Consider the following 24,597-nt stretch of genomic DNA (forward strand, 5'->3'; position numbering starts at 1 on the left):
TCAACTTATTCCCAAAAAGGAGCTCAAAAGGATTCTCAATAAAAAACCTTTTGAACTCCTTACAAGAGCTCATGGGTATGTATTTTGTTCTAACCACTCATTAATAAACCAGATTCAACTAAATTACTATGAAATTGAAAAAAATTCCTAGGTATGGGAAAACCACAGCTATTCTCCCTAAACATTTTGAGGGTGTTGGGGCCTTTTAGATTTTATAAAATAAAAAATTCTAAAAGATTAGTTCTTTAGATCATTGAAGATTTTCATTTCTTTAATCTCCTATATTATATAGTGATTTTTTAACAAGGCAATTTCTATCTCTAAAAGTTGAAATATAAACACATTATAAATTTTAGCATAATAATAATCATGGGGCCATTGCATTATATGTTCGTGTCTAACTAATGTGCATTCAGAAGTTGAAGAAAACCTGACGGTTTCATATGATTAATTGATTATCTTACAACTTTTAAAAAGAAAAATGTCTTGCCTTTGAATGGTAATCTTGCTCCAGTCTGGGGTCTGATCCGGCTACCTGTTTGTATTTGTTAATTTTCATTTGGCGATTTCTCTCGTCTATATCCATAGCACCTATCGAGTAGAAAAAAACCCATAAAATTAATGTTCAGTTCTTATTTCTGAGTCCCACTTACAGGATGTATAATAGAAGAAATGCTAGGCTGATATATCACTTTCATTCAAGGTAGTACGTACAAATTAAATGTCATCTATTATTTCTTGAGTTTATTAAAAGTATTCAATTTGGTGAACAAAAGCATGATGACTAAATATGTAAAAAAAAAAGTTTTAATCTGAGTAAGATGTAAATGAGTTTTAACAGAACAACAAATCTCAACTAGAGAGAAAACACTTTCTGGTACATGTAGGCCCAGGAGAATATATTTGATAACACATAAACTTGACAGCAATAATACTGTAACACTTTAGCCTATAATTCATCAGGATTTGCTGCTTTATTTATTGAAAAATAGTTGTAAGTCTAATTGGCTTCAAATACAATTTTACAGTTGTGTTTAGAAACCATTATCATAAAACTAGCACATGTGTGAAAGCAGGTTGCCCCAGCTTGTATGGATCTTTTGAACTTGAATTTTCTAGAACCAGGGCCAAGAAAGAAGCACTCGGAATAATACTCCTGAGAACATACCATGCCAGTAAAGACACTGAAATCATTTCAGAAAAAAACAAAACAAAACAAAACAAAACATGGAAGGAGGTGAGAAAGTGAGATGGTAAGCCTATTATAGAATAAGATTAATACTCTCTATAACAGGTCCTACCTACAAACACATCAATTATAGGTATCAAGAGGGTCTTTAAAAACTTTGCTTAGAACAAGAACTAAATTCAGTTAGCAAATCTTAGCAAACATGAAAAAATGTTTTTAAGGTATATTTATAACTTTAATCAAAGAGATTTTATAGGAAAATTCCATTTCTCATAAATATGCATAGTGGAAAAACAAAATCTCAATTGCATACTACAAATATACAAACTGGGAAAAATAACCACAGCTTACTGGGCTCAAGTGGGTATCTACAACAAAATGTTGTCATGTAAATTCATAACCACTGAGTGTGGGTAGAAATGTAAACATACACATATATGCCCTTCGCTTAACATCATAACTTTTTAGAAACCGCAAGTTAAGATCTCTAGACAAAAGTGTGCCCATTCAAAAATAAGTATTTTAGTAGTCATCCTGAAAACAATGTCATTGTATATCAGATAATTCTCCATTAGTGACAAATTCTGAGTAAAAATCTGTTAATTAAAATAAGATTTAAAAAAGGAAAAAAATTCCAAAAAGGAGTACGAAAATCTTGAATAAAAGAATGTATCTTGAATAAAAGAGTCTATATTCCATGACCTCTAAGTATAACAGAAAATTTAAGGCAACTATTCAATAAAGTGAGCCAAATTATTCTTTTTAAGAGTCTTGTTTTAATAATGATTTGAGTGATTAATTCTGTGCCAAATTATAAAATAGGGGATGAGGGTGTTGGGAATGTTAATATAAATTGAATAAAACATAAAATCAAGTGAGTGCTTCCATGATACGAATGTGAAATACAGTCAAGTATAAATGTCTACTTGTCTATTAAAATACAACATTGGAATTATTTGTACCTCCAGAGATATTCTCAGGAAAACATGTTTATTTTCTTCAAGGGCAAGGGAACAAAAAAAGCTATCCCTGCATCAAAGAAATTATGTGTACTTAAAGAATATTAATTAACTAAATTGAGTGGGAAGTTCTTTTAAGAAGTTTCATTTTGATATCATAGTAGCAAGATACTATATTAATTCAAATAGCACCAATAGACAAAGTTAAGACACATTTTATATATACATATATAAATTTATGTAACATACATATAGATATATATACACATACACACATACATATGCATTTTCTAATATTTAGACTATTTTCTGGACATCAGCCTCCTATGAAGCTACATTAAATTCTTTCTAATTCCTAGGTAGTCATGTGATATATACTGGCAGAAGTTGACGAACTTGTTCTGTAAATGGGCCCGATAATAAATATCTTAGGCTTTGCAGACCATATGTTTTCTGCCACAACTCTGCCATTGTAACTTGAAAGCAGGTATAGAGTGTGCATACACAAATGAGTGGCAATGTTCTATTAAAACCTTATTTACAAAGCAGGCAGCGGGCCAGATATGGTCTGTGGGCAATGGTTTGATGATCCCTGCATTAAAGCATAATGTTTTTTTATTAAAATAACAAACAAAAAAACCCACACTGATTTAATATTGCTTTGCAAAAGAGCCTTTCTCCTTAGTAATGGTTTAAAGATTTTGTAGAATCAGGTTTATGGAACATCACTTATATTTAACAGATCATTGGGGGGCCTAAGAAGAAGATTAATCTGTATTTGCTCTAAGTAAACAAAGATGCAAACAGAGTGATATAATTATTTAAGCATGTTATCAACTAAATTCCAGTCTCAAACACATCTTTCATCTCCAGACTCAATTATCATCTATAGACAGTCCTTAAACGAAAAAAAATTTTGTTAGAGCCTTAACTAATGATCTCTCAAGTGACTATCTTAGTGGATATACAGTCAACAAACTTGTATAAATATGTTTAGCTTAGAACTTTAAATTCTCCCAGGAGGCTAATCCTTAGGACAAACCACACATTTCTCGCTCCAAACTATTTGGCTCATATGAAGCGTTCCATTCATTTTCTACATTTTTATCGACCTATTCTCATAAGATAAACACTTCACAAACAATAATATCCTTAGAGAGAAAAGTATCCTACTGGTAAAGAGATCCATTATAGGAAATAGAAAACTGTCTTCTATTGAAACTTCCCAAATAATTAATAACAATGTGATAAAGGGCCGCTTTAACAAATCTAATTGATTTTCATGAAATACATAGAGACATAATAAATGTAATCTGAACATAAAATATTATCTGAGAATTTCTGAAGTTAAAGAAGTGTATTATACTATAGTAGAAACATTTTTTTTTTTTAAATTAAGTATATTTTGCCAAACTATCAAGGAAAGGAAAAAATTACTTTTGGTAACTATCGCATTGAATCCTAGTTTACAAGACTTTTCTTGTGAGAAAATACAAGGTTGAAGAGGCACAAAACGAAACAAGATTACAGACTATAATGGTGACACTGACAGAATTCACGTATTCCAAACGAACAAAGCTTAAAAGTGCCAAATTCACGTAATCTCTAAGTGCTAAACTCAGCATTTAGGTATGTACCAAATGAATGCAATAAAGAAAAAGGTATGATCAGTGTATGTAGCTATTTGCTTACTTCTAGGTGACAATTGCACAGGAGAAAGCATGGTTACATGTGTCTATTTTCTACTTTCAGTAGGGTAGACTATAAAAACAACTTATTGATACCTTTCGCCAGTCAGAAGAACAAGAATAGACATTGTTAAAAATGGCTACATTAGATATAATGAGATAAATAAGAATAAATAAAAATATATATGAGATAAATGAGAAATGTAGTATTTTGTTATATTATTTTATTTTCTTTAAAAAAAATTTTTTTTAACGTTTATTTATTTTTGAGACAGAGAGAGACAGAGCATGAACGGGGGAGGGTCAGAGAGAGGGAGACACAGAATCCGAAACAGGCTCCAGGCTTTGAGCTGTCAGCACAGAGCCCGACGCGGGGCTCGAACTCACGGGCTGTGAGATCATGACCTGAGCCGAAGTCGGCTGCTTAACCAACTGAGCCACCCAGGCGCCCCTATATTATTTTATTTTCAAAGGCAGAGTAATTAAAAAAAATATTGTCCCTGATTTTACTGAACATTTTAACTGTTCTTTCAATATCGGCTAACTGTGAAAAAACTTATTTTTCAGATTGACAGTCATTGACAGCTATCGACAAAAAAACTGATGGTCATTTATAGGAATGTGATGTACAATGATAAAACGTAAACTGTTTCAAAATACTACATATTTGGTGCTGTGCATCAAAAGGCTTTACAATGGTCATGTTTTTGAACCTGAAATTTCACTTCCCAGGATTGTTCCTAAAGAAATAAATCAATGTGCAGGATGTACATACAGGTATCTCTACTGCCACATTGCTTGAAAATTGTAAAGACCTGGGAGAAGAAACTCTAGATGTCCGACTATAGGAGTTGGTGAACTGCACTCGTGGTGTATCTATAAGATAAATGCATCCATGAAGTAGTGCATGTGATGTGCATGCGCATTCACATCCGTAAATATAAAGACACTGCAATTAGTAATTATAAAACATTAAATGGTGATATAGTACTATAGTTTCTGAACTATAATCTAAAAAACTATATATATATTCATAAAAATATATATGCACATAACCTATACAAAAGACAAAGGGATAAGGGGAAAAAATGAAGATTTCTATACCAGAATGTTAGCAGGTATCACTGGCTATTGAAATTAAGTGCTATTGTCTTCTTATTGGGGTTAATATGTAGTTTATAAAATGTCTACATGGCTATACACTATACAGGATAAAATACTTTAAAAAACACAAAGCATCATATTTTTGTGAAAAAGGACAAATTATTCAGTTTGAAAACCTATGGTTTTGTCTATGGCCATACCACCCTGAACGCGCCCGATCTCGTCTGATCTCGGAAGCTAAGCAGGGTCGGGCCTGGTTAGTACTTGGATGGGAAAATCCAAGTACTAGGATGGTTTTGTAATGATTTGATAAAAATGCTTTGGAAACAAATGTTAAATAAATTTTTTAATGTAAACATACAGCCATTCATTGCTAAATTTATCTTAGGGATATATACTTATTTTTTAAATAAAAGCATTTGGGTTGTTATTTAACACTGGAACAAGTTACATTTTAAAAGTATGGAAATAGGGGCGCCTGGGTGGCGCAGTCGGTTAAGCGGCCGACTTCAGCCAGGTCACGATCTCGCGGTCCGTGAGTTCGAGCCCCGCGTCAGGCTCTGGGCGGATGGCTCAGAGCCTGGAGCCTGTTTCCGATTCTGGGTCTCCCTCTCTCTCTGCCCCTCCCCCGTTCATGCTCTGTCTCTCTCTGTCCCAAAAATAAATAAACGTTGAAAAAAAAATTTTTTTTAAAAGTATGCAAATAAATATGGGGATAAAAATGATAAATTATGTACTAAATTATTTCTGCATCAGTACTGGGGCCAATGGAAGCATTTTGTTTTAAAGTGTAAACAGTCTTTTTTTAAGTTTTCATTTAAATTCCAGTTAGGTAACACACAGTGTAATATGAATTTCAGGTGCACAATATAGTGATAACACTTTCATACAACATCCGGTGCTCATCACAAGTGCCCTCCTTAATCCCCATAACCTACTTCACCCAACCATCAGTTTGTTCTCTATAGTTAGGTGTCTGTTTCTTGGTTTGTCTCTTTTTCCCTTTGCTTGAGCACACGTAAGCTTAAACTGAGTAGCTAAGATATAAAAGTTTTGAGGAATACTTATTTCCAAATAAATCAATTCTGAAGAAGTTTCTACTGTGGTTACTAGGAGTTAACACATTGGGAATGAAAGATATAATTTGATTTGGTTTATAATGTGTTTGCTTATAAAATGATCTTTTTTTTCATTCCTAAGAATGTAGGAAAACTGAACTCCATATATGCCTAAGTCAAACTTGTAATTAACCGAAACATAAAGACTCTAGAAACTTACAAAACTGTTGTACTACCTTGAGGCTCATAGGCTTTTAAATTACGTTCTAAACCTTAACAATCTATTTTGGATATCTAGGTTACCTGCTACTATATGTATCTGTCTGCTGTTTCTCTGCTACCTCTCTGCCACATTCATTAAATAATACTTCAAAGGAGATGCTATAGCAAACTGCACAGACTCCTTTTCCTATAGTCAAAAGAAACTGATATTTAGACTACTTTCGGACATACGTTATTAAGAGTGACCTAGTGATATGAGGAAACAGAGCATATCTGGTTTTGACATCTAAATTCAGTAAATAGACTTACTGAGGTTTTATTACTCAGATGACTTGGATTTTAGCACCATTTTAGGTTTTAACATTTAAAATCAGGATATGGTTGGGCTACAGGGGAAGGTCACGGTTTTGTGCATGGAGAGTGCAGTGCAGATAACCATCACAGGGTTGATGGGGCTTTGCAACTGTCCAGATTTAGGGTGATGGGTGTATTTACGCTATACAGGAATGAATCTAAAATCTTAAAAACAGCACTGGTTTAAAAGATAAGAAGAGAAAATACTTGGGTTTAAGTGTTAATTTCACAAGCCTTCTAACTGTAAGTACCTAATTTACCTTTCCGGATATAAAATTCACTTTCTGTAAAATTAGTCGTTTGGGACCGGATACTCTCTCTGATTCTTTCTGCTATGTAAGTATCTGGTTGGTTAATTATGAGGCCAAAATAATGTTTAAGTGTTTGTTCTTTTATATTATCATATCCATTTCATTAATATAAATAGGGTATATTTATATTATATCTAGAAATATAAATTTCTGGAATGTATTTCTAGAAGTATTATACCTGGTCTAGAAATTCCTACTCTGTTTGCCCTGGCATTGCATTTATTAAAATTTACAGTGTGTGTGTGTGTGTGTGTGTGTGTGTGTGTGTGTGTGTGTGTAAGGAGACAGGGACAGAAAGGAGAAAGAATAGAGGGTAGGAGAAAGACAACGAAAGAGGAAGGGAGGAAAGAAGGTGGGAGGAGATTGAGAGAGAAAGAGACAGAGAGAGCACTCTAAGAGCAAGCCTGGGAAAGAGAGATAGACACAAACTGTATTGAAAAGTTCATTAAACCAGAGAATTTGCCCAGCAAAAAGAATCATAAGGATGATCTAATCTAGGAAGCTAGGAGGATCTTTCAGACAAGATCAAGTGCTATTGTTTTACTGTATGTTTCCCCCATGTATACTGACATGTTTAAAAGAAAATATTAGTAACTTTCTATCATCTTAGTTATTTTTAACTTGTTAGTCATAATTCCTGTATCTTTGAAAAAACAAGATACATTTTAAAGGAGAAACTAAATTTTTAAGTAAGAGTCCCTTGGAGAAGGAATACAATGATTATTGTTAATATTGTTTCTAAGAGAAAGTGCAATAACCATTGATAAAAGATACAAATGTGATAGGGCTCCTGGGTGGCTCAGTTGGTTAAGCGTCTGATTCTTGGTCTCAGCTCAGGTCAGGATCAAACCCCTGACTGGACTCTGTGCTCACGGTGTAGAGCCTGCTTGTAATTCTCCCTCCCTCTATCTCTGCCCCCCCCCCCACTCACTCTCTCTCTGTCTCTCTCAAAATAAACTCTTTTTTTAAAAAAGATACAAACAGGAGTCGGATTCACTGGGTTAATATACTATTCCCTATAGGTGTTAAGCACTTTAAATATTCTGCCATCTTCCTGATGGATAAAATCTACATTAAGGAAGAGATAACCCACAGAGTAACACATATTATTGCCCTGTGTAGATGACTTGTCCCCATCTTATTATATTTGGGTATGACCTATTATGAAAGAACACTGTGTCCCACATCTGGGGCCTAATTAACACAAGTCATGAGATATTTCAACTGCATCCACTCTTATGCATATCACAGATTGCATGGACTGTTTGAGAGGAGCATAATAAAGAAATTTAAATGCAACTTTGCATTTATGTTCATTTAGAAATAAATGTTTAAGTATACTTAGAAATGCTGAGAGGGGTACCTGGGTGCCTCAGCAGGTAAGGGTCTGAGTCTTCATTTCAGCTCAGGTCATGATCTCACAGTTTGTGAGACAGAGCTCCATGTGAGGCTCTGCACTGAGAGCACAGAGCCTGCTTGGGATTCTCTCCCTCCATACATACACACAATGGAATATTTCTCAGCCATAAAAAAGAATGAAATCTTGCCATTTGCAACAATGATGGAGCCAGAGAGTATAATGCTAAGCAAATTAAGACAGAGAAAGGCAAATGCCATATGATTTCACCCCGATGTGGAATTTACGAAACAAAACAAAATGACATAGGGGGAAAAAAGAGAGAGGCAAATCATAAAGCGGACTCTTAACTATAGAGAACAAACTGATGGTTACCACAGAAGAGGAGGGTTATGGGTTAAATAGGTGATGGGGGTTAAGGAGTATACTTGTTGTGATGAGCACTGGATATTGTAGGAAAAGTATTAAATCACTATATTGTATACCTGAAACTCAGATTTACAGTGTATGTTAACCTACTGGAATTTAAATAAAAGCTTAAAAAATAAATTATACTTACTATGGCATTAAAATGATAACATACATATTTTTAAGGTAACGAAGATATTTTACCTTCTTAAGTCAGGGCAACAAAGAGGCAGATAAGGGGTGATAAGTCATTCAAAGTGGAATTCTTTTATAAAGTTGAGATTCTTAAAAGGATCCAAACACATGTGATCATATCCCCTAAACTATAATGAAAGGAATAATGAACTTCCTATTCTCCAAGAACAGCAGAATCAGAAAGGGGTTATTACCAAATGGAGAGAGGAGTGACATAAACAGGGCCAAATTTCCAAGAGTAAAACAAATGTCAATTGTTAGGTATAATATTTCACTTCATATTTTCAATGATGGTATGCATAAAAGTTGTTAAATCCTTACATTTCCTTTAGAGATAACAACATGTTGCCAACAACAAGCAAGCCAAGGAAGATTAAATTGTGCTTGGAAAATTTAACTGAGTAGAGAAAAAGAAAAATGTTTATATTTAAATTTTTAAAAATCACTAAAATCAATTACATTATGATTGCAAACTGCATATGTGACATAAGCTTCCAATATAAGAACAGATAGAGAAAAGATTTGTAATAGTCATCTCCTCTGAATATCCACAGTGATAATCCTAGAAAATGATTATCCATTTGAGTTATCAATTGGGATAAAATGAGGGAAGTTTATGTAGCAATAGTGTGATTAAAAGGAAAAATGTACATTTTAATTGTTGTTACACAATCTCATCCCCGTTAGCTAATACTGAAATTTCTTTAAATTCGGATCACCTAAGTTGGGGTTAATTATTTACAATGAGAAAAGGAACTATTACATACAAGGATTTTATTTATTTATTTTTTTTCTGGTAAGGAGGATGAAAAGTTTATTTATTTTTTCAATATATGAAATTTATTGTCAAATTGGTTTCCATACAACACCCAGTGCTCATCCCAAAAGGTACCCTCCTCAATACCCATCACCCACCCTCCCCTTCCTCCCACCCCCCATTAGCCCTCAGTTTGTTCTCAGTTTTTAAGAGTCTCTTATGCTTTGGCTCTCTCCCACTCTAACCTCTTTTTTTTTTTTTTTTTTTTTCTACATACAAGGATTTTAAATAATACTCATGCTTAGATATCAAGCTGTGTACCTTTTTCCAAAGGTGCTCGTGAACATTGTTATTGGTCAAGGGAGCTATAACGACTGCACGGAGGACCTCATGTCCTGCAGTTTGACACTCCCTCAGAATTCAAAGGTAGGCATCCTAAATGTTTCACCAATAGGGACATTTCCTGAAATCTTCTCTTCAATACCAAGAAGAAAGTGGAATAAAAGGTAGGCTCACCGTCAGATCAAGACAGCTAGGGATTTGATGAAAACACCTAAGCCAGAGACTCGGCTGAATTTCATTCCACCTTCCAAATACCCACATGGGATTACTACTGACACTGAGGATCCTTAATGAAACCGCAAACTAGACGGTCTGTTGACATTACATGTCCCCTTCCAAATTCCTCTCTTTTCTTTTTCTAGACATGTAGCTTTGTTCTCTCATGGTGTCCACCACACATGTCACAGCTTCTCGGCTTTCACGTTTCTACATCCTCCACCTTGTCACAGGTAAAGACCCCACTTCCTGAGGTTAAGGGCATAGATTCTGGCACTGAGCTCAACTGCTTTAAATTCCAGCTTCAAATGGCTGGAGTAAGTTATGAACTGACCTATACCTGAAATTTTCAATCTGGAAACTAGAAATAAAAACAGTACTTCCAATGGGTCCTAAGCTCAATTATGTATTAAAATAACTTATAGCACAGGGACTTAATTATCCAAAACATCAACCTCACTGTAAAAGAACTTATTAACCCAAAGAAATCTCTGAGAGAATGCAAAGTAAAAATTCGTTTTATCAGTGAATCCTAGTTCTATGACTAACACCATGTTAAAACTTATCTGAGGTACTTCTGAGTTTCTCAAGAGTAAAATCTGCAATGTGTGGAATGAAGATCCTGATCATCAATTATTTATCACCACTGCAAGTTTCGTAAGTGGGACCCACTATACCTAATATAAAAACAATGAGTTTTTACATGACTGAGCACTTGTGAGCTATAAAGTATGACTATCCCAAAGTAGAGAGCCTTTTATGTGTTTCCAACACAGAGGTCATGTTATTTGGTTACTGCTGATTCATTTAGTAAGAACTTCGTCTTCTTGGGGTTCTCTACTATTTCATGGTGACTTCACTCAAAGAAAAAATTCGACTACCATACTTATTTTGAAACTTATTTCTTAAATTCCCTGTAATGTCATATTTGCCAAATCCAGTGACCATTCTTCAGCACCATTCTATCAGACCTCACAGCAGCATTTGATAGATTTATTAAACTACGCTTGGTATTTTCTCCAAGTGTTTGGCCTGCACTTTTCTGACACTCATTCAGCTCACTCTTTATTAGACTACTTTGTTGGCTTATCTTCCTCAGCCCATCTTTCAAATATACACATTTCCTAAAGTGTTGTCATTGACTTTTCTTCTTATTCTATTCCTGAGTGATTCTGCCTAAGTCCATAGCTTCAACTGTCACTTTAATGCTGAAGGCGACTACCTTCATCTACTTTCCTGTAAGCCTGAGATTCACATCTTAGTTGGGGGCCCCTGGGTGGCTCAGTTGGTTAGGCATCTGACTCTTGATTTCGGCTCAGATCATGATCTCATGGTTCATGAGATTGAGTCCCGCGTCAGGCTTAGTGCTGACAGCAAGAAGACTGCTCGGGATTCTCTCCCTCTCTCACTACCCCTCTTCTGTTCTCTCTTTCACTCTCCCCTTCTCTCTCAAAAGATATAATAATAATAATAATAATGATAATAATAATGCACATTTCTAGTTATCTCCTAGCGATCCCCACATGGATATGCCATCAGTGCCCAAAACTCAGCTTGTTCAAAACAAGTTAACATTACTTCTCATATTTGTCCTTCTTCCTATAGCTATTATCAATGACTATCCAGAATATCCAGAATTTATGTCTTTGTTAATGCCTTGCCTGTTCTTGGAACTGTCAACACTAAACACTTCTCTTGCTCCTTCTGGGTTTCTTGTTCCACTGCTTTAGACTCAGACTTTTCGGCCTTTGCTAGCTCAACCTCTAGAGTCCTCTCTTCTCTTTGTGTGATGAAGTTATAGGCCACCCCCCATCCATTACCAAGCCTCCTGAACCCTATTTTGGGATGGGAGTTGGCTTTTAATTGCTTGGGATGTGTCAGGTCGAATAAAATTTTCTATTAGTCTATATATTTAGTACTATCGGGGTAATATATTTTAAAATTAATTTAAATTTTTGCGTGTTTTCAGTTATTTTTAAAGCCAGATTTATGGAGGCCTACTGTCAGAAATTAAAATTCACACTATTTAGGTGCATCTATGACATTTGACAAATGGATGTAGTCATGCAACCTCACCACAATCAAGATACAGAGTATTTCTGTCACTGTAAAAAGTTCCCTGGGGTCACTTTGCTGTCAATACTCTCCCTACCAGCCCGAGGTAACCACTGAGCAGATTTCTGTCCAGCTTTTAATTTTTTTTTCAACTAAAGTTTTACTGGATCAAGGCATAGAAAAAAAATGTAACAAAGCTTTTAAAGGTGCACGGTTAAAATCTTGTGTTCGAGAACTTAACAATAACGTTCCTGAACTTAACACTAATAATACTTTCCAGAAGCCAGGAATTGTGCTAAAAGCTTTGCATGAATTATGATTATGTCACGTAACCAGTACAACTGTATGTGATAGGACTTTTGTCACAATTTTACTTATTGGAACATTTGTACAGGGCATAGAACTTAGTAAGTGACTGAGATTGGTCTGTTTTCCAAAATTTATAATCTGAAATACTTAGTCATGAAGTGATTCTCTCTCTTCTCTTTCTCTCTCTCACACAAACACATACACACCCTTAACTCTTATTTAATGCTTTTGTTGCCCCAACATTCTTCCTTTTTAACATTTCCTCCTTTTTCTTATCTAATTGCATCATCTCCTCTTTGGCCTTTTTTTTTTTTTTTCATACTTTAACTTATTTCCTTTTGACCCAAACTTAAACTACAATATAGTCATTTTTAGTCTTTAATCTTCTTTTTGGGGTTTCCTTCTGATTCTCATTCCTTTACTCTGAATTGTCCTATCAACCTCCTTCACATTCTTCATGACCTTATAACCTATAACCATGATCTCCCCATCAGTTATGTCACATAATTAATTAATCTAATCACTCTTACTTGTTACCATTTTCCTTGCCATTAAACTTTGCCTTTCCCACTATTAGTTCTCTTTCTCATCCTTACTCTCATGTCCCATACCCCATCTCCTCAAGCCTTCATACAGGCTACTAGAAAGAAACTATCCTTTGTCAAATAACATCCTTCTCTTCAGTTGAACTGTAATCTGATTTAAATTCCCTTAGCAATTATCTTCAATGTAGCATTATTCATGCCAACTTACCCTCTTTCATGTGAAACATACTTACCTTTCATGCCAACACTTTTATATTACAATGGTTTTTTTATAGATATAGAAGTATAGAGCTTTAAGTGAGCAAAGAGGAAGAAAATGATCTGAAAATAATCATACCTTATTTTTAACCATGAGCCAATGAATACATAGTATTGTGTGCAAGTTAATACTAAATAACTTGATTACTAACTTATTACATATAATCCTTTCCTTTCAACTCAAATGATTTAAAAGTATTTTAATCCTAACTTTATCATTCAGTTATACTTTGTTCATCTCCCTGCAAATCTTCAATATTTAAAACTCTTCCATCCATCACTGACACTTAAATGTCTTTTCAGGAAAAAAAAAAAGTATAGCAAAAATTATTCTCTTCTTCTGAACTTTAAATGTCCTGACTTTATCTTCTGATTCTTGATCTTAGTTGTGTATCTCCTGGCTCCTTTCATACTTTGTTTCTTCTTACTCTTCTGTTTTAGTTCAAAATCACCTCTTCAGAAAGACTTCCTGGATCCCTCCATCAAAAATATATGCCTTCCCACCCCACCTGTGCTAAGCACAGAGGGTTTTAAATAATAGAATTATAACAATCTAAACTTACCTTGTTTAGTGACTATTAGCTCTCCCAAGAGTATAATTTCCATGATGGGAGAGACCTGTTATGCCCCCAGCACCTAGAATAGGCCTGGTATATGAAAATGTTTAGTAGATACTTGTTGAACAAATGAATTTTTCAGATGTGAAATACTTTTATAACACTAGAGTAAGAATTTCAGGAATAACTTCCTTATATAAGCGTATATGGTAGAGGACACTTTAATATGTCGTTATGATACCTAGAGAATGATTTGAGTCTAACATAGTCAAGTTGACAGATTATTGGGCTATTTTACAGAGATTTTAATAGTCTCTGCTTCGGGGGGCGCCTGGGTGGCGCAGTCGGTTGAGCGTCCGACTTCAGCCAGGTCACGATCTCGCGGTCCGTGAGTTCGAGCCCCGCATCGGGCTCTGGGCTGATGGCTCAGAGCCTGGAGCCTGTTTCCGATTCTGTGTCTCCCTCTCTCTCTGCCCCTCCCCCATTCATGCTCTGTCTCTCTCTGTCCCAAAAATAAATAAACGTTGAAAAAAAAAATTTAAAAAAAAAAATAAATAAAAATAAAAAAAATAAAAGTTAAATTCCTCCTTTTAAAAAAAAAAAATAGTCTCTGCTTCGGAATTTTATTCCTATTTTATTTTTATTCTTATTTTAAATAATGACTCAATTTTATTATTCATTATTTACATTATACATCGGTCTGAAAAATGAAATCTTTGGTATAACTTGATTTAGTAGTAATAATTAATAGGAACTATCATCTTTTTACTTTCTAGTATGTTGAAAATTCTGTGACAAGTTCCTTACATATATTATCGCTTTCAATTATTTTCAAATTACAAAAAAAAAACATCAAAATAAGTGCTTGTAATTTCTGTTAATAGCATTATTCAGTTAAATGGTTGCATACGCATTCATTATTCAACATTCACGGTAACATCCTTTTCACTGCTACAAATAATGCCTTAGTAAAACTTTCGTACATATATTTTTATCTGAGCTCATTTCCAACAGAGCAGAAGTTTGTAAATATTTTTAAGGCTCTTGATTTCTATTGAAAAATTACTTTTTAGGAAGATTATAGTAAATTATGCTGCCACTCTTATATCACACTCTCACCAGCATTAAAGCATTGTTTTCAAAATAGGTGAAACATAGTATCTCATTTTTTTTAAGTTATCTATTTGGTTATGATTGGAATAAAATGTGGGATTTTTTGGAATAAAATTTTTTTTATACATTTACTGTCCACTAAATTTCCTGTTTGGTGAAACATCTGTACGTCTTCTGCCCATTTTTCTGTTAGAGTTTTACAGAGTACATAGTTTATTTGTCAAAGTGATTCAGGCATTAAGGCTCTTAATACTCCGAGTTGCTGCAAATATGTTTCCCAGTGTGCTGTTTGCCTTCTAATTTGTTTATGCTGATTTTAATCTTCTGAAGTTTATACCTGCCAAGGTATAACTTGACTTGTAGTCAAGTCTCTCTTTTTAAATTTCATTACTTTTATTTTTAGAAAGGCTTTCTCTTTTCAGAGAAAAACCTTTTCATGCTTTTATTAAAATATAATTAACCCTTTAATCTAACTGCAGCCCAGAGTTATATCCCTAGTGAGTGACAGAACCCGGATAAGAATTGAGACCTATCTGATTTCAATGTTCTCGCTTTCTACCCAGCTCTGTTGTCCCAGAAATGGTAACGCTCAACAGTACAGGTGCAGCAGTTCTGATGCCCAGGTCTGTGTGACAGCTACGTCCTAAACTAGAAGTCACAAACTCGTATATTTGTAATGCATATAACAAAAATAATTCTGTATTATAGACTGGATGACTAAAATGCCTGGGCTTCAATACACTTGACTCAAAATGAAAATTCTGGTTTCTAATGTATTTTATAAAACAATTAAAAAAAATAGCTCCACTTACATCATGCTTACAATGTACCAGACACAGTTTTTAAGTAACTTACAGTTTATATATTAATGAATTTAATACATACAATAACCCTTTGATACGGTATTATTATCTCTGTCTTAGAGAAGGGGTATCTGAGGAATCTACAAAGAGTAACTTTCTCAGGATCACGCAGCACAGGAGCGGTGGTGCTGATCGGGGAGTCTAGTTCCAGAGTCTGTGCTCTAATACTGCTTCTCAGACTAATGTTTCTTACAGGAACACATATTTTCCCCAATAACTGAAATTTTCAGAAAAGAGAGTTAAGGTAGACAATAGGCCAAAGTAAAATAGAATGCTAAGGTATTTAGAGCGCACGAATAATGCTTTGAGAATTCAGCAGTAACTTCTTAAATTCAGGATGTATCTTCCAAGGCAGATGGAATTTTACATCCATAAAGCATTAAAAAACAGTGCATTCCAAACCTCAATTTAAGTGAGATAGCTGAAACCCAAAGATCTCCAATTACATGTCTAGGATCACACAGCTCAGTGGAAAGACCGAAGCTAAAACTAGGTCTCTTGACTCCTGTTCAAATCTTCTTTCCAATTTCCCTCCCACCACCCGAGGAAGAACTACTCAGACCATTCTTATTTCACGTTTGGGCATTCCAACTGTTTCACGTTTCAACAACTTTCTTAACTCTCTTCTTTTATATTTGACTATTTATAGGCTTTAGAAAATTAGTCTTAGTATTATCCTTTATTAATAGGAGTTTTCACATAAGATGTGATATGTTTTTATATATATGCACATATACAGGCACCTATGTCATTTCATTTGATTTTTTTTTTTGGTTAAAATATCACAATATTACTTAATAAAATGTTAAACTTAAACTTACATAAAATATTCCAGGCTGCTGTGTCTAGAGTACTGATCATACAGTTGACACTCCATGCTTCTTTAGAAACTGACTTACATTTTTTAAATGTTTATTTATTTATTTTGAGGGAGAGAGAGTGAAAGGGGGTAGGGGCAGAGACAGAGGAGAGAGAGAGAACCCCAAGCAGGCTCCAAGCTAATAGTGAGGAGCCTGACATGAGGGGTGGGGCTCGATGCCGTGAATCAGGACATCATGACCTGAGCCGAAATCAAGACTCAGATGCTTAATTAACTGAGTCACGCAGGCACCCTGATTTACATTTTGTGGCAAAATTTCAGTCTACTAGAGAGTTATGTTTTTCATGACTGAGCAAACCTTAAATATCTATATCTTAGACTTCCATCAATAATACCGAGTCCATTAAATATAGGTAGGATACGATCAATGCACAAAAAGTACCTAAAAATGGGTAGAATGTGAGTGTAATGATAAGACTGATAATGAATCAATGACTGAAAGATTCAGGGAAATTTCAGTAACAGCTTATATGTGTGTTTATATGTGTACATATTTATAGATTTATTAAATTTCCCCCACAATTAATGTTACTTCTCTTTCCCTTTTAAGATATAACACAAGTAGAACAAGAAGTCAAGTGAAAGCACATTGTATTTAAAACATGTCATATATGCCATGCAAATGTGAAAACGATTAAAATGAAGGTTTGCAATAATATATCTCAATGGGCAACATTCAGAATAATCACAGAAATAAAACAAAAAAGAGAAACTGTTTTCATGCTAAAAATAATACTGTAATTGTGTTAATTTTGAAAAACTTGCCTTAGCTAACCCTAACAGGAAGTGAAGTAATAATTTTATTAAGAATTATAGAATACCGGGGCGCCTGGGTGGCTCAGTCGGTTGAGCAGCCGACTTCGGCTCAGTCATGATCTCACGGTCCGTGAGTTCGAGCCCAGTGTCGGGCTCTGTGCTGACAGCTCAGAGCCTGGAGCCTGTTTCGGATTCTGTGTCTCCCTCTCTCTCTGACCCGCCCCCGTTCATGCTCTGTCTGTCTCAAAGATGGATAAACGTTTAAAAAATTTTTTTTAAGAATTATAGAATACTAACTGAACTTATTGTAGAAATCACTTCACAATTTATACATATTCAAATCAGTGTGCTGTATATCTCAAAGGAATACAATGTTTGTTTATTTAAGGAATCTCCGTGTAACCTAGGGCTTGAAATCAACGACCCAGAGATCAAGAATCCTGTGCTCCACCAACAACCAGTCAGGCATCACCTCAAACTAATCCAATATTATATGTCAGTTATATCTCAAAAGAGTTGGAAAGTTTTTTAAAAAATTAAAAATAAATTTTTAAAAATTAGAAAATAATTATAATCACAATGCAAAGTATGTGTTAGTTATTCCCAATTCTGTTTTTATTAAGAAGCGCTTAAAATCTATTCAACTTGAACTGTTAAGCTTTTCAAATTAACATTAAGACCTGGCAGACCAATGGGCCAGTCTGAAATCGTTTTTTTTAACATATTTTCTAAAACTTTTGATGTAGCACAGAACCAACTATAATAATGTAATAACTGGTTAACATAATAATATAATAATTGGTATTATAATAATTCACCTAAGGAATTAGTAAGAAATATGGCTGAAAAAACATTTGTTGTTTTTGAGATCTCCTTAGGAGTAAAACATATATTACACAAGCACTAAGACTGCTAGATGCCCTAGACCAGCTCTGGAAGTAATTCTGGCAAGATGTGTAGTTCACACTTGAATTTAAAAACATGAGCAGATGCTGTTTTATGGAACTTACCAAATAGTATTTTTAAAATCTCTTTTGTATCATTAGCTCTCTTTCAAATGGTCTCTAAGATCTGTTTTACAATTGTCTAAAAAAGTACAATTGTCATATGAATTTTTTTTAAGTTTACTTATTTATTTTGGGGGGGGGGGGGGGAGAGAGAGAGAGAGAGAGAGAGAGAGAGAGAGAGAGAACCCCAAGCAGTCTCCGCATTGTCAGCGTGAAGCCCGATGTGGGGCTTGAACTCTCAAAGCCTGAGATCATGACCTGAACCAAAGTTGGACACTTAACACACTGAACCACTCAGGTGCCCTATCATATAAAATTCCTCAAGAGTTAAGAAGTGTAAACTCTAATAAAACTTGCTCTTCTCATTTAAAAGAAACCTGATTTTTATCTGCCAAGGGCTAAACTTAGTGAGTATTTCCTGCTTCAAAATGTGTGATCAAACTCCATTCCTTCATTCACTGTGTAGAATTATATTGCAATGACTATACTTGGACCTATAATAGAAATAAAGGTCCTTCGACTACGGTATAAAATGCAAAACACACACTTCAACTTAATATGTCAGGAAAATGACTGGCCTTACGAAATTATTTTCCATCACATTTTGGCTCAAAGTATTAATAGGTGGTATTGATTGAGAAAAATAATCAACTTACATATTCATTAAAGATGTGATGATGGTTTAATATACTACATTCTATTGGTCACAGTCTCGAGTCAGTTTTTGAAAAGCTTTAACTTCATCTAACTTTTATTAAACAATCGGAAATCCATCTGAGTTGCTTGTTACAAAATTTACTGTTTTCTCTTCTAAAATTACCTCCTTTTTCTCTGAAGTTCTCATTACCATCTCTATCATTCTTTACTCTCATTTTGTTCTGGAAGGGAATGCACTGGTCCTCATTTTTCTTTAGGCTTTAGAGAGTTTGTGGAATCCTTTATTCAGTGCTAGCGAATACAGACCAAGTCCCCACTTACAGTGTTGAGAGTCTACAGCTGAGAAAGCTCACCCCAGCTTCCTCCCACCAGAACGAAAGGAAGGATTAATAGCTACAACCGCAGTTTTAAAGTCTGTGCTAAGAAAGACTTCAAATTATGTTTAGATAAAAATTAAAAGTAACTTAGGACATGAGATTTGAACCAAGAACATTCTCTTTCCTCTGTAAATTTAACCATTCCACATATGTCCTAGATAGTATTTTTTTTTCCTAAGAAAAATTGCTTCCATCATCAATCTTCTCCTCTTCCTAAGTTTCAAACTCCCTCAACAAAGTACTTTTCTCTATGCATATCATAGAGATTCCTTTGTTCAAGCTGTTGAATTCCCCCTCCCAAAGCTTAGCCTAAGGTCTTTATTTTTCTCCGTGTTTTCTCCCCTACCATATTCAGTGGTTCGTTTCTTCCCTATCCTACTATCTATTCTTAACATTTTCCAATCTGTACTGTCAACCACACCTATCCTGAGCTTCCTTCTCCACTTCTTCTGCATTGCTGCCCACATCCTAAATCTTTTCCACTTGTGAATTCTGAACCCAGAAGCCTTTCATTAAATCTTATGCATTCTCAGCCTCATCACAGAATGCGCATCTCACCTGTTAGCCTGAACGGAAAGCTGCCCCTTCAACAAGAACACTACCTGTCCGAAACAATTTGAGGAGAAACGGCTCAAAATCCTATACTTTAAGTAATAGGGAATCCTGGAAGTGGTACCAGCATTTTTCTATGTCTGCATTTCTCTTTTCACATGTTTACTTTTCTAATTTCATGTAACATTTATCGCTTTTATGTTCATACCATTACTTTCTTGCTGTTACTGTCTACTTCCGCCCTACCTTCCTTCACCCATTCTCTGTCACACTTAGGGCATCAGTGGCTCTTCAATGCCTATATAAAAATTCTAACATCAAAGTTTGTTGCTTTCGGGGTGCCTGGGTGGCTCAGTTGGCTGAGCGTCTGACTTGGGCTCAGGTCATGATCTCACTGCTCGTGAGTTCGAGCCCCGCGTCGGGCTCTGTGCGGACAGCTTGGAGCCTGGAGCCTGCTTCGGATTCTGTGTCTCCCTCTCTCTTCCGCCCCTCCCCCGCTCATGCTCTGTCTGTCTGTCTGTCTCTCTCTCTCAAAAATAAACATTCAAAAAAATTAAAAAAAAAAAAGTTTGTTGCTTTCCTTTCCTTTCCAAACTGTAGTCCAAGCCCCACTTCAGAAATTCACCCCCAGGATCAAACCCTGTATCTTTCTATTATTTGGAATTGTCTAACATCTGAAATTCTAAGCATCACTAAATCAATCTCTGAAAATAACACTCTCCACTTGCCTCCATTAGCCTGAATATCTCTATAAATTCCAGTTCTTTCATTAAAGCCCTTCTTTCCCAGTTCATGGAAAACTCTGTATCTGAATGTGATTTAACTGCATGGCATGATTTCACATGACCAGCATCTTCCCTAATCTCAGACATCACTTTAAACACTTTGCTTGCAGGCCACCCTCAACACCCTCATCCTTTTTCTTTCTCCTCTAACTGCCTGCAAACTTCCAACAATTTGTCTGAAGTGTGCTAATGAATCAATCACACGACCTTAAAGACCATCATAAATTTAAGTTCTTCACGTAAACTATCCTCCTTCTACATATCTTTGGTGAACTCTCCCTTGTATCCTCCAGGACAGCTACTCTTCATTTTAACTTCCCCAAGCCATTATTAGGAAGCCTAGTCTACAGTCACCCTCATTCTTTTTTCTTTTAGATCTCTCTTTCCTTCTCTTCCATCTGGCTTCCACGGTCCACAACTTCACTAAAACCATTTACACAAACATTGTTATTGGTTAACATTTAACAATAGTTGCCCTTCTCTTGGATTTTTCTGATGAGTATATCCTTCTTGAAACACTTTCCTTTCTTGACCTCTGTTCTTTTCTAGATATCCCACTGTCTTTTCATCATGGTTTTCTGGCTCTTGTTCTTCCCTCCTCTCCTTAAATGTAAAAAAATGTTGGTAATCCCAGAATTTTGATTCTTGGCTCTCTTCTTATTCTTCATATACTTCTGGAAATTCGCTTCATTCCAATGGAATCAGTTAAATGCTGATTCCTTATTCTCTGTCTCTAGCCCAGACTTCTCTGCTGAGTTCCAGACCCATACATTCAATCACTTCTAATAGATGTTTATACCTGAATATTCCAAAGGAATATCAAACTCAGTTCATCCTCACACTGAATTCTTAATTTTTTTCCTAAAACTTTTCCAACCTATATTCCCTATCTTGATAAAATGTGCCCCCATTTACCTATACATTTACCTATACCTCCTTTTCTTGCATCAGTAATATCCAATCAGTATGTAGGTCCTACAGGTTTCACATCTTTACTTTCTCTATTGATACCTTAAGTCACCCCATCATCATCTCTTCACTGATCTGTGAAACAGCCTCATAAATGATCTTTTTGTCTATACTGCTCTTGTCCACTTTTTATATAGTTTCTAAAGTAATCTTTCTAGAAAAAAATATCCAATCTGTTCCTCTCTTGCTTTACATGTGTCAATATCCTACATGTTCTTCAGAAACCCTCCCCTTCCCACTTTTGCCTAAATTTGTTTGAAGTCATTTTCCCTGAGATGTTGTCTACACATGAGGACAACATCTTTCTAGTTTTTAATGTTTAATTCATATGTTATCTCTTCTATGAAGTCTTTCTTGAACTAATACCCATACTTTCCAGGTGGAAATGATCATACCGTCCTTTGTGATTCCATTGTATTTCTGCACATATAGGTTTCTCACAGCACCTGTAATATTATTGCATTTACTCGTCAGATTCACTCTACAAAAAGCCTACGAGGATAGGGAGCTATTTTGTGCGTCCTGTTATTTCCAGCACCTAGAACAGTACCACATCACATGAGTTCAAGAAATGAGTGTTGAATGAATGTTCGAGATTTAGTTCAAGTGTTCCTTTTGCCATAAAGTCTTTTCTGGCCATCTAGTTGAAACAGATTTTATTTGACTTTATAGCTTTGCAGAACATATTGTTAGAATCATCCACACTGGCACCTAAACACAGCATGTTCCCCACATATTATAACTCCTCGGTGATATTGATAGCATGTGTAGGACATGTATTAGATCTTTAGTGTTCTCCACAGTCTAGCACATTGCAGAACTCATGATAAAAATAAAATACTTTTAAAATTATGTAACATAAAGTTGAAAACAAGGTTTAAGTCTAAAATAAGTTGAAGAATGAAATACGATTAATCTTTACTTTAATTTCAATAACTAAATACTGTATGCCTATATGTATGTACATATATACATATATTTGGATCTGGAGTTAGTTACCCAGTTATGGAAAAAATACATATACATACATGTACATATTATGTAAATATTAATCTTTTTATTTTTTATCAATCTAATTGGAGCGGTTGCTGCTAACAGTTGAATATACCACTACCTAAAATAAAAGTGCCTGCAAGATTTAACATTTTGTAATATTAGAGGAAAATGAAAAATTATGAAATGAATAAAAAATAGTAAAGAATTTCTAAAACAAGTTAGATAAATGAAAAAGTAACAAAGAAAAGCAGAAGAGACAGACCTGTATGTCTTCTCCTTGTGGAGTCCACTTCTTCTGTGATCACATCGTGTAATGGACAGACATAGACAAAGGAGATGGGTGTGAGTGGATGTACTCAAGAGGTAAAAAGTGACACTGAAGGAAAGGGCCCCAAATCATTTTGAGAAAGAATCCTGTACACAGTTGCAGGGAAGAAATAATAAAATACGTACCATATGCAAAAAAATTAAAAAATAATACGGAGGAATTGATGGAGAATTGGTTAAGCTATTATGGGTTAGCAGAATCAGAAAAATAAAGTTAGTGTAGAAATAAAGAGGATTCAAAAGTTTACAATTATTTATGGACAGCCCCAATCCTGAACACTGATGCTGAAGAAAGACCATTAGTAAAAACAATGTTACTTGTATGACCATATTGTTCAAGACATTCCTGAGTCCATTTAAAATCTGTGAAAATGCTTTTAGCATTTTTAATTATCATTTAAAGGAAATAACTTAACTGAATCAACTTTTAAAAGAACAATAAAATAGTTCCAACAGATTTCTATACCTTTCAACTATCCCAAATGCATGAGTGCACACATGAAAATAAAGTAGGGCTATCAGGCCAATGTTCCACGGAATTACTTCAGTACAGCAAAATATTATCATAAAAAATATTATGGAGAGTTATCAAGTAGAAAACTCAGTATAAAAGAGTAGCTGAAAGATATGGCTTTACTTAATATTAAAAATTCCTAATAACCTTGAATTTACACAAACTTTACTTGATCATATTCCCTTATAATACCTATTTATTCAGAAAATTATTACACACACCATATAACACATCATTGACAGCTCTATTTAAATTTGCCCATCAAAATCCAATATCTACCGTGATAGATATGGCACACATTTTGGAAATACTTCCTTCTCCTCTACTAGTGAAGCTCAGAAGACATTTTACACAGTGATTGAGAGCAGGAGATATCTGCTAAACTCAGCATTCTAGGAAAAAATTCTTCCAAAGATATTAGTGAGTTAGTATGATTGACACAGATAAACACTATAATACAAAGCCAAAATCTATTTAACTGCATTCTTAGCTTTGAATCAGGTACCACAAAATTCTTAAATCAAAGCACCGCATTCTCTTCTGCAATAGTTATATCATAGTTTTTGAGTGATATATAGAAAAACGTATTCTATCAAAATATACTTGGCACATTGACATATTGAAATTATAACTCGTAAGAGGATTCTTTCCTATAACAAACTTATCTCTTTTTCTGAAGAGTGAGAAAATGAAAACTTTCCACTAGGAAAAGATTGCTAAGATGACCAAATCTTGTTTTCTTAGAAAAAGGAGAAATTCTAGTATGAATTATAGAGAACTGAAAACGAATGACACATTTTGAAAGTTAGTAATGTCATTTTTATTACTGTTTGAGCACATCTTTGATCTATTCAAAATTGGACACTAAATCTCATCATAATTGCATTACAAACCAGACTATGTTGAGAGGATTGACT

General features: G+C 34.7%; 1 protein-coding gene across 1 annotated transcript in view; it reads right to left on the minus strand.

The window, feature by feature from the left end:
* RIMS2 (regulating synaptic membrane exocytosis 2) overlaps positions 1-24,597 on the minus strand; it is a 615,364-nt gene that overhangs the window by 149,288 nt on the left and 441,479 nt on the right. Inside the window, 2 exon segments of the mRNA XM_032591921.1 lie at positions 491-591; positions 23,102-23,134. Coding sequence (XP_032447812.1) covers positions 491-591; positions 23,102-23,134 — 134 coding nt within the window.

The sequence above is a fragment of the Lynx canadensis genome, chromosome F2, assembly GCF_007474595.2.
Source record: "Lynx canadensis isolate LIC74 chromosome F2, mLynCan4.pri.v2, whole genome shotgun sequence".
Taxonomy (NCBI): Eukaryota; Metazoa; Chordata; class Mammalia; order Carnivora; family Felidae; genus Lynx; species Lynx canadensis.